This window comes from Phyllopteryx taeniolatus, chromosome 18, assembly GCF_024500385.1.
Source record: "Phyllopteryx taeniolatus isolate TA_2022b chromosome 18, UOR_Ptae_1.2, whole genome shotgun sequence".
Classification (NCBI taxonomy): domain Eukaryota; kingdom Metazoa; phylum Chordata; class Actinopteri; order Syngnathiformes; family Syngnathidae; genus Phyllopteryx; species Phyllopteryx taeniolatus.
In genome coordinates this window covers 3,612,599-3,624,130 of record NC_084519.1, presented here as the reverse complement: position 1 = coordinate 3,624,130, position 11,532 = coordinate 3,612,599, and the positions used below count along the sequence as shown (strand labels likewise).

The 11,532-nt window shown below is 39.6% G+C and overlaps 1 protein-coding gene and 1 non-coding gene across 2 annotated transcripts; one reads left to right on the top strand and one right to left on the bottom strand.

Annotated features, from left to right (window-relative positions):
- Positions 1-57: 57 nt before the first annotated feature.
- On the bottom strand, positions 58-7,990 carry LOC133468545 (meprin A subunit alpha-like). Its single transcript, XM_061754585.1, has 14 exons — positions 7,862-7,990; positions 7,760-7,784; positions 7,617-7,670; positions 7,500-7,537; positions 7,341-7,416; positions 7,140-7,257; positions 6,843-7,018; positions 6,215-6,436; positions 4,431-4,577; positions 4,115-4,330; positions 3,595-4,041; positions 2,334-2,507; positions 2,028-2,226; positions 58-439 (listed from the first exon to the last, which is right to left on the bottom strand). Exons 1-14 carry the CDS (start codon positions 7,922-7,924, stop codon positions 268-270), a joined length of 2,127 nt encoding a protein of 708 aa, XP_061610569.1. The 5' UTR covers positions 7,925-7,990; the 3' UTR covers positions 58-267.
- A 3,229-nt stretch (positions 7,991-11,219) lies between these two features.
- Positions 11,220-11,301, top strand: trnas-gcu (transfer RNA serine (anticodon GCU)). The gene has a single exon. It is a non-coding gene; the product is annotated as a tRNA-Ser (tRNA).
- Positions 11,302-11,532: the final 231 nt, after the last annotated feature.

The following is an 11,532-nucleotide window of genomic DNA, read 5'->3' as shown; positions in this document are numbered from 1 at the left end:
AGTTTGACATTAAATATCTTGTTTTTGTAGTGTATTCCATTGAATATAGGTTGAAAATGATTTGCAAATCATTTTTTATTTAGGTTTTACACAACATCACAATTTCATTGGAATTGGGGTTTGTCCATGCAGTACTGTGATCATCCTCACAAACTGAACCACAAAAGAGTTACAGCTACAGAATTAGGACTCATTTAGCTTGGTCTATTTATGGATATTGCAAATACTTTTTGTTTAAATGTATTTATCTGAAATTGGGGTGGTGGTCTAAGTAAGTAAGGCCCAGAATGCATTTGCTATCCAAACAGTTAAGAAAAATAACACAGTTGGCGTTGATGCTGGTGAATGTGAGGACAGCATCTTGTACATCGGAACACTGGGCTCACGGTCATTCTCACACCTCGTACCACTATAGACGGAGGCCTGACTTGAAGCACACCTGAAAAGCAGGAGATGGTTAAAATAAAAAACAAAAAAACAAGATTAGGTGTTTTAAACTGTGTATCTTTTTTATTTGAGCAACAAGTTAATTAATAAATAGTTTTAAAAAGAGTTTGGGGGAAATGAAAGTATAACATTTAATCAGTTTGGTTTGATTGCACATGGATGTGTAAGCATTAATATAAATATTATATGCAGTAAGGGACATACTGGGAGCAAAATTCAACCCGGGAATTTGAGATGGAGAGGCCTCTGATCTGTGCGACCTAGGACCGATTTGTTTTTGTTTTGTTTCTCCTGCCGTGCAGTGAAGCCCCAATATTAACCAATGAGCGGTGACCATGATTTTAGGTCTCATCATTTTTGTGGTATACTATGGATAATATAATTGCCTACCCAGCCTTACACACTGCGTCTCTACCGGTCTGGTTATTGTTGGTTCCTGTTCCATTCGCCTTCTTTTCCTCCTCCTCCTCTCCCAATAAGACCACCACATCTTCCTCCTCATTCTCCAAGACCAGCACCACGTCCTCACAGCCACCATGACTCAGATCACCCAGTCCCTCAATAACAGCTTCTGCTAGTGACCACCCCCGATGTTGTTGCTGCTAATAATAATAATAACAATCCGGTCTGGAATGGACCGGCCGTTCTGGAGTTGTCCCGAAATTCCCAATTGCCCCACCACCCCTGTATGTAATGAATAGAAAAGGTCTACACACCCCTGTTCTACTGCCCAGTTTTTGTTTTTGACCATTATTCAACCAATATTTTCGAGAGGGGAAGTAAAAATAAACAACTCTTACAACTGGGGATATGGCTATGTTCAGAATGAACATACAGTATATTTGGTGTCATTCAAATACATGTTAAATGGGAGTCACCACACAGCTGCCACCATTTACAGTGCATCTGATTGACACCAAATATACCGTACTTCTGATGCTTTACTATGCTTTTCCTGACATCTTTCTTGTTGCATCTTCCAACACAAGCCATGGTGCTTATCCATGATCCGCAGAGAGAGCTTCCACAGCATCAGACGGATCTCATTGCTCTCGAAAATATTCTTCTTTTTTTGTTTTTTAATTGAGTTGTACAGGTTATTAGTCATATTAATGGTGGAAAAAAAGTTTTTAAATGATTTATCTTGGTCTCATGTTTGTATATCACAAAAAACTGGCATTTGAACAGGAGTCTGTAGACTTTAAATAACCACTGTAAGTCGGCACACGGATGTTTCTTTGTTATATAACATAAATAGAGGCACAAATACAGTGTGACAAGAAAATATAAATTGTGAAACAGCATGTAGTCTTTGTTCTTGCCGTAAAGATGACTCCTTTAAACACCAACATGTTGCTTTTTACCATCGGTCATAAAAATCAATTCTTTGCGTTAACTTATCAAGGACATTTTCATTACGTTTTGCCGACTTGGGTGAGCTTTAGTGCAGGATGCTGCCATTGCTCAAACCTCATTAGATGCATTGTGTAACTTAAGGGCTCTGTATTCAGTGTAAAGTGACATTAAATATAGTTTTCAAGCCCTTTAAAGCTTTGCTCTCCTTAAAATGACATACACACCTGCATGATGCTGCTCCATCTCTCTCCACACACACACCTCCATTCAAACAAGGGTTGGGACGACATGGGTCTGCATCAGCACGTGCTTTTCTGGGTTTGGAAACCTCCGAGCTCATTTCCACTGGCTTCTCAGCCAATGTATCTTTGTGCTGTGTAACAGGTTTGATGGGAACCTCAGACTTGATCAAATGCGTCAAATCTGATGACACAAATTCATAAAATTGATATTTATTTTTACACCGATAATAAATTATGACATTTATGATGGTGAAGCTTGGTAAGAGAGTGTATATTAGGGATCATCACCATTAAAGTCAGCAAAAATGATGAGGTCATTGTTTTTAATGAAGCTCCTCTTGTGGAGTTGTTGGTGAGAAATAAAAGTGCTCCAGCCTCTTTCTAAACCTCGGTAGCAGTTGCAATTACCATCCCAAACTGCACCAGATGCAGCTGTTGGTTTGCTCCAGCGGCCATCGACATCTACATAGAACATCATGTACGGCAATTACAAACATTTGATGAAATACTGTCCCTTGCATTCTGTCAGCTATAATACTTGCGTTTTCGAATGATGTGATTATTTACTTTATTTGGGTTAGACAAGACTTTTGTCTTGATTGATAATTCTGACCTTGCCATCATTTTAAAATCGTCGAGGGTTGGTGTGCATTCTTTCACTACGTTGTGACTCACATTTCTCTTTTAGCACCTGCTTCTTAAATGACATCTAATTGTAGAAACTTTGTGCCCGCAAAAGCTAGAATCTCCATCAGTGTTCATAAAGTCATGGGCCTTTCAATATGTCAGTCATCACGGGCAGCACCACTGAATGGTGGGTCACCCAAGTCTTCGTGAAGACATTTGTTAGCATGTCAGTCAGTACATGTATCAATAGAAATTACTCTTAGCCCCTGTTTATAATACCACACAGTTTATAATAAAACACAGGTACTAGAGTTAGATGTTTTGTTAAGGCCAAACAGTTAGAAAGGATTCAAATTATTTGTGAGTAGCACAATGAATAGTAGGTAGCTGGTTCAAGTATTCATTAAGTGCTTGTGTGGATTTTCTTCAGGTACTCTAGCTTCCCCCTATATTCCCCCCCCAAAAAACACTGCTTGTTAGGTAAATGGAAGTCTCCAAATTGTCATTTGTTTGAATGTGTGCTTTTGATTTTGGCGGATGACCAGTCCTGGGCGTACCCTGCTTCTCTCCCGAAATGAGCTGGAATAGGTTGCAGCTCGAACGTGACCCTAGTGAGGACAAAGGCTGTAGAAAATGGATGGATGGAAACATCAGTTCCCCAAAGGGTATCATCAGAAAGTAATCTCATTTGAATCTGTGGCTGAAAATGTTTGAAGAAAAAAAGTTGGCTAATTTGAATTAACTGGCCACAAGACATTTACTGTATTGGCATTAATGTTTTAAATGACAACGTGATTAACGTTGACAGTCATATGAGTTTCTATACCAAGCCCCCGGAATGGAGAGTCCTCATTTATTTATTTATTTTAAACCCAAACCAGCATGATCCAATCTACAGTATATGCCAATGACCTGGACCTACCTGTAGTGAAACTCCTTGTGGCTGACATCCTCATTTTAACATCAGGATCTTGGTCCATGGCAACAAATGTCATCTGTCGATTCTGGGCCGGCCACTGCATCACTGCATCATTTTCACCACTGCACAGGTGGAAGAACAGACCCATGTAGTCTTGGTTGGCACTGTCTTTACCATTTGGGTAAATGCTTATTCCGAACGAGTAGCCCTCAGAGTTGTAAAAGCAAGAACTTTTTACTGGACTGCCAGGTGGGGTGCTGGAAAGAAGTCCAGAAAAGTTGTGAATTTGCCAGACAGCAGCAGGGCAAACAGTCTCACTAAGAGTGATGTCATCAAGAAAGATGGCACCAGAGGAGCTGGGTGATCCTCTGATCCCCTGGAAGATATAGCGGAATTTCTGGGACATCTTAAGCGTTACATGGGCTATTTTCCAGGCATTATTTCCATCACCTAAGAAGAAAACAAAAAAACTTAAATCGATTCATGCATCATCTGGTATACCAAAGTTCCCAAAATTCAATACCTGTGATGGTGTGGATCTTCCTGACACTGCGAACAGTCCCTGTTCCATCGTCAATCCGGACCCAAATAACCAGTTTGTCCCCTGCTGCTCCTGTCATCTTATAGAAGAACTGCAAGCACTGCTCATGTCTTTTGGGGTAGAGGATGCGAGACTCCAGTAAGGCGCTGTTTGCAGCATTACCAGAAGATGTGTCAAACTTCATAAAGTAGCCAGAATCTTAAAACAGAGAGAAAAAAAAAAAAACATTTAACAAAACGTTTTGTGAGAATTGCATACATTTGAATCGAGACACAATCGAAAACCTTTTTTTCTGTACCTCTGCACCGTCCTGCAAGGGTGTGATCTGTAGCCGCAGGAGTACTCAACGTCTGGATCCAGTCTGAATTGTCATCCTCATTCTGGATCATTCCACATATGTTATTCAGTTCGAATGAACACTGGTCCAGAAGAGTGTGTGTGTTTGCTGTTAAAAGAATGGATGACAAAAAGAATCTAAAATGAAAACTGTTCAATTGAATCAAAAGTCTCTAATATCAGCTGAAACCAGAGCACTACACTCCACAAACAAAGGAAGATGAGTACGTGATGCAGAAGTGGACACAGACACTGGTAATTGCAGTTCAGACACATCCTGGTGACTGAGGCGGTGATGCAACTGAAGATTGGCGAAAATGGAGAGTAAATTTTAATTGAGAGAGAGAGCGAGAGAGAGAAAGGGAGAGAATATAAATAGAACCTGTCTGACAAAGTCAAGTCAGCCAAAATATCTCAAAAAGCTGCAACAAAATGCCACCTTCCAAAGAAATTCGAGAACAGATGAGAAATAAAGTAATTGACATCTACCAGTCTGGAAAGAATTACAAAGGCATTTCTAAAACTTTAGGACTCTGTCAAACCACGTTGAGAGCCATTATCCAGAAATGGAGAAAACCAGGAACAGTGGTGAATCTTCCCAGAAGTGGTCAGCCTACAAAAATTACTCCAAGAGCACAGTGACGACTCATCCAGGAGGTCACAAAAGAACCCAGGACAACATCTAAAGAACTGCAAGTCTTCCTTGCCTCAGTTAAGGTCAGTGTTCAAAAGGAAGACTGGTAAAAAATGGCATCCATGACATGGAGTTTCGAGGCAAAAACAACTGCTGACTAAAAATAACAAAGGCTTGTCTTACTTTTGAAAAAAAAAAAACATCTGATTCCCAATCTGATTAATTCCCAAGACTTTTGGGAGAATATTCATCGGACTGACGAGACAAAAGTAAAACTTTTTGGAAGATGTGTTTCTTGTTATATCATAAAAATATCACCACCCAAAGAGTCAAATATGGTGGTCAGGGGCTGCTTTCCAATTCAGGAACTGGACGACTTGTGTTGATTGATGGAACCATGAATTCTCCTATTTAGCAGAAAATCTGGAAGGAGAATGTTCAGCCATCAGTTTGTGACCTCAATTTGAAGTGCACTCGGGTTCTGCAGCATGACATTGATCCAAAACACACCAGCAAGTCAACTTCTGAATGGCTTAAAAAACAAAACAAAATGAAGCTGTGGCAGGACCTTAAAAAGGCCATTCATGCTTAAAAACCCTCCACTGTTGCCGGATTAAAATGATTGTGCAATTAAGAGTGGGCTAAAATATGTACAACTACAGAGATGTGAACCACCCCTTGCCGATTATAGAAAATGCTTGATTTCATTTGTTGCTGCTGCAGGTGGCCCAACCATTTCTTAGGTTTAGCGGGCAATTCGTTTTTCCACACAGGGCCAGGCAGCTGAATATTTGTTTTCCTTAGTAAATAAAATCACAATTAAAATAATGCATTTTGTTTATTTGGATTATCTTTGTCTGATATTTACATGTGTTTTACGATAATAAAAATAGTGGGGAAACTATGCAAAAAAAAAAGGAAAATTTGAGAAGGGGGAAATACTTTTTTACGGCAGTGTAGATATACAGTAGAGTAGGTGCTGTGCAGTAGACATGATACCAGTTTCTTACTACCTCATGGTTATATTTCTAATACGCTATTTTAATGACCTGTCTAAGTCCAGAGGATCATGTAGGTTTTATCTCTTCATATGTTTATCAGCAAAAACTCACCACAACTGTACATGTCGTTGAGTCTTGTGATATCCACTGCGCTGAAGTCCAGTCGCTGTCCGATGACCTCATTAAAAAATGGAATGGCGGTGGTGATTGTAGGGATACTCTCATTCTTGTTAAAGGAAAGCGGCCTGTAGTGCATGATGGACTCATAATCATATGGAGTGTTCAGATCAGTGATGAAGTCATCCTCGTACTTGATGAAATTGAGCTCCTTTCCTGTGATGTAGTGACATTGGTCATTTGATTTTTTTCATTATTTCAATGTAATGTAGTTCAGTAAAACCACAAGTCAAACACCCCTGTTGGCCCATAAATAAGAATTTGGCCAGAATATTGAGAAGAACATCCTTCTAAAGCCGAGCTGGGACCAAGTCATTGCTTTGCAAGTCTCAAGTAAATCTCAAGTCTTTGTCCTCAAGTACCGAGTCAAGTCCTAAGTCGAGACAGGCAAGTCCCAAGTCAATTCCCAAGTCAAGAAACTAAAAGTCAAGTCGCAGGTCACACTAAAGTCACACAAGACCACAGCGTGCCTCACGCAGTACATCCAAAGCAGTAATCTTACAACATAAACTGTTATTAAGAATGTTGGTTTACTGTTAAGACTGAAGACCATAGACGCTACCTTCTTCAATCTGGTCCCACCAGATCTTGACATAGTCGTCTCTGTCGGAACGTGACTGTTCATGATAAAAGCCGAGAGCGTGCAGGAGCTCATGCTGTACAATGGCCTTAGTGTCACATCGGGCCCCGATGGACACATTCTGTCCCCTTCTATCATCTCCAACATATGACCAGCATCTGGATTCAGAAAAGGGGAAAATCCCTTACAACGTTCTTACTTGAGTCTGAGGTTTGCATAACATTCAGCAACATCAACATGTTTGGTGTTTAGACACGTGATCATAAGGTTATACTTTACCCGGAGAGCTTTGTGAAGGAGATGTAGCTTGCCTCTCCTTCATAGGGTTTGAAATCCACACAGGATCTTAAACGGTATTCCTCCAAAGCCTGGAGTATTACCCCTTTAGCATTCAACTCTATGACATCAGCAGACATGATTCCAATAGTGCTTTTCGATCACAAATACCGCTAGTAATGTTATTCATTCAGCTCAATGTACCTAATGAATCCGTTAAGATGTAAGGTATAGGGAACTCCCATCTCCTTGTTTGATCAAGGATTGCATTTCTGGTGGGCTGCACACACAGTGAGAGCTGTTGATATGTTGTCTGTTCTTCTTTTCATTTCAATTATTTCAGCATTGACTCTATATACTTACATCACCAACAATGTCACCCTCAAAAAGGTGCTTCAAGCCTAAAAATGTAATGGAATAATGTCAATCAACAAAGCTTGCAGTCACAGACAACTGATTAAACAGCTAAACAACTATTACCTTTATTGATCTCTGGGATATCACCCCTTAGTTCCCCAGCATCTACATTATCATCTGAATAACACATACATTGTGTCTTATTGGTCAAAAGGTCATTGAAGGTCTACAACACGCATGTGATCATTGTATTATGATGAGCCAACCTGTAGCTGTTGGAGCAGCCTGCACCTAGCATAAAAAAAGACAGTTTAAGTCCAACACTGCAATACCTTTCCCAGGTGCAACTCAATTTGAGATAGAGCTACCTTTAAAACTGCCAAAATGACAATCAGCGACCCAATCTTCATCCAGCTCTCTCCAAAACCCATGTTGCTATCTCCATGTATACTTGGTTTTGTGGTGCGAGTGTCAGCCTGCCCATAAAGAAAGCAGGAGGCGAGGAACTTTGCTCTCCAGAATGGGGCTTAATGGATAACTTATATCTTACACATCCTTCCAAGCCTCGTCCTCAAGTGCTGCTGTTGACTCTGTTCATAATCTGATATGATCGTAACCTAGATGATGCTTTCAACTCCATAAAAACATATTTTTACACACACACACATCTTTTCATAATATAATATATAATTCTGTATAGTTGCTATACTGTCACCAATATTACAGACCATTAAAGTATGTGCTCTGGGGTTTCTGGGTTTGAAACTATTGATGCTAATCTGTATCTATTTTACAATTTTTAAAAAAAAAAAACGCTACAGTTTTGCCTAAAATAAAATGATTATTATGATCCCATCCACCTGTTTCCCTTATGTATTAATAACGTTGCTTATTCTTGATGTAGATCTCCATGTTAGAATAAGGGCTCTATTTTTCTGAACGGCGTAAATCCAGCACAGCATGTGGCACAATTGTGTGCCAGAGGCGGGTTGGACCGGTGTTGGTAATTTCGTAGACGAACGCCGGCGGATCTGAGAATGGGCGGGCTGTGCCACTGTGTGGGTGTTTACAGCTGACTTCAGTCGCCGCCAATCAAAGTGGCTCCTATCTTTCCCTTTAAATGTGGTGCAACTGAGAGTCTCGATGGAGAGATGACACCATTCTCTGTGCGGAAGAGGACGGTGCGTAATCACAGCAATCTGTGCGTGAGTGGAACATTCTCTCTGCTCTGGCCATGGTGTGGCAACAGACAATGTTTGCGGGTACCCTTATTTAATACAGAATGTGCTGGTGACAACCGCTGGTGACTGAAACATGTCCGCAGAGCTCAGTATCTGTCGGCCTGCGGTCCAATCAAATGGACCAAAATCACGTTAGACCAAGCGTCTAGCTTGCGCGTTAGACGAGTGCAGAGAGCGTGATCTGAGTGAACGTTTAGACTGACTTTCTACCATAACGGCCAGTTGGCGCAGGCCCATTTTCGTTTGCCAAATTAGCAAACACGTAGCGAGCATTGCGCTTGGATGGAAATCATTTGCGCCCCACCGCAGATGCACTATGAACATACAGCGCAAAGTGTACGATTTTACAATTACAATAGGACACTTTTTAGAAAAAATCTTTTCTTGAAAGAGGACAGAGCACTGAAACCAAAAGCAAATTGCTCACAAAGCTGGAAGATACTTTTTATAAATGTGGTACAGACATAATTACAATGTATACACAAAACATAACACAAAGATAACTTTGCCAAACTTCGTAGTTATAGTCCGATGGTGCCTGCCATCCTGCAGCGATGTGTTTGATGTCTACCAGGATACCAAGACAGTTGACTGATTTGTCAGTGAGCTAGAGAGGGAAGATTATTGAACACTGACCTGAAGATGAAGCAAAGTCAAAGTAAAAGTTGTACTTAATGTCACATTTAGTTCTCATTTGATGGGGTCACATAGCGTATAAAAAAACAACAACATTAACACTCTTGCTATTATCATCACTTATATCTCACACCAGACTTTGCCACAGTCTGTTTACATTTCTGCTTGCCATGACTGTAATAAAAGTGGGATGGTACCTCTGTTATCATGATTATTGTCGTAAACAAATATCTCCTGAATTGAATGAGGTACTCAACTTATCTTCACCTTAAGATTTCACCTTTTAAATACCAAGTATGCTAATTTTATGGCTATACTTACTTTTTATGAAAGGAAAATATTCTGTATTTTTATCATTATGCCTTCCTGTAAAACTATTAAGGACTTTGGCAGATTTACAGTCCATCAATGATGAACTGGCTAATATGTGGCTTTTGAAGTTCAGTTTAATAAAAACAATCAACGTAATAATAATAAAAAACAGAGGTGGGTAGAGTACCCAAATATTACTTTAGAATAATATGACGCAAGTCAAAGTAAAAAGTAGTCATCCAAATATTTACTTGAGTAAGAGTAAGAAAGTACTCAATGAAAAAAACTACTCAAGTAAAGAGTAAATATGTGAGTAACTTCAGATTATTATTATTATTATCAAGCAGTTGTACATCCTGTTGAGTCTGAGTGTGTCCATCTTGCTGAAGTCAAGGTACTGCCCAATTATGTTGTAGAATTCTGGGATTGAACCCCGGTCCTCAGAACTGTCAGGCAGACGCTCTAACCAGTCGTCCACCGTGCCGCTACAATGACATTGATTATTAAATTAATTAGATCTAAAAACATTTGTCAACGGGTTTGTGTACACAAAGAAAGGTAATTTCAGAACATGTCTTATGGATACATTTTGCCTCAATTTATGTTGTTTTATAAAGGTTCAATTTATTCTTTTCATTGAAGTTACATTGTTGGGCATATCTGAATTTGCGCATTACGTATTGGATATTTTTGTGAAATTGAAAAGGGCAAAGATGTTTACATTTTGTGTGTGTGAATGGACATCATGTTTACATTGTGTGTGTATGCGAATGGACAGATATTCCTTTGCATCATGTAAGCGGGCTACTGTGGATGAAACAGTCAGTTCCTCTCCGTATGTGAATAAATTGAATGTGAAATTCAAATGTAATTCTTATATAAAAAAATTTGTAAAAAGGCATTCAACCACACACTTGAGACAGATGATATAATAGTAATACCAACATCCCTTAATGGAAATAATTCTTAAGTAAATTCTTCAGTAAATATAATTTGTATGAATTTGCGGCGTTAATTTCAACACAGTATATTACGTGGTTAGTATAATGAAGGAAATAGGTCTTTTTTTTTTTTGTTTTCTACTGGTTTTTCTTTCCTCTGCCACTGTGCTTCGACACGAGTGCAGTATGCTTCTGGTACCACGAGAGGGCGCCTCAGGGTTGTTAACGATGTGAAGACCAGGAAGACGTTTCAGGTGCTGCTTTGTCGAGATACGGCGAAGCATTTCTCGTTTGAATTCCACAAATGGTGGTACAACGCAATTTGATCCATCGCTAACGCGTGTTGATGTTTTGAGCTAACCAAAATGAACTCTTTGGGTGTGGACATGACAGTAAATACTCGGGGGCAAATGTGTTAGGATTGAACTGTTATCATACTTGAGTGGCGTAAAAAGTAGATGGCAAGGCTGGTTTTATATAGGTTTGACGTGTTATCACTACTTGAAGAGTTCATCGTAAAAAGTAGCTGGTGAGGCTTTGGAAATTTTTGAGGGATACTCTTTATCTATATTTATTCACACGTAGCAGGCTTACACGACGAGGTGGCCGAGTGGTTAAGGCGATGGACTGCTAATCCATTGTGCTCTGCACGCGTGGGTTCGAATCCCATCCTCGTCGCACAGATTTTTATTGTTTTTTGTTGTTGTTAGAATTGCAAATTTTGCGCTCTCAAGTCACCAACTAATTACACTTACGGATTGCACTCAATAAAGCGAAATGCAACAAAGTGCACGAAATTACTGCATCTCGTTCGCCCATTCACACACAATATATATTTGGTCAACAAATACACCGAAACAAGTACAGTCAGCTACTTTTAATCTGTTAATTATGTTTAGGATATTGATA

Coding starts and splice junctions, on each gene's coding strand:
- LOC133468545 (XM_061754585.1), bottom strand. CDS start 7,924: ATGGGTTTTGGAGAGAGCTGGATGAAGATTGGGTCGCTGATTGTCATT. Junction 7,538..7,616: donor TATCCCAGAGATCAATAAAG/GTAATAGTTGTT, acceptor TTACATTTTTAG/GCTTGAAGCACCTTTTTGAG. Junction 7,019..7,139: donor TCCTTCACAAAGCTCTCCGG/GTAAAGTATAAC, acceptor TTCTGAATCCAG/ATGCTGGTCATATGTTGGAG.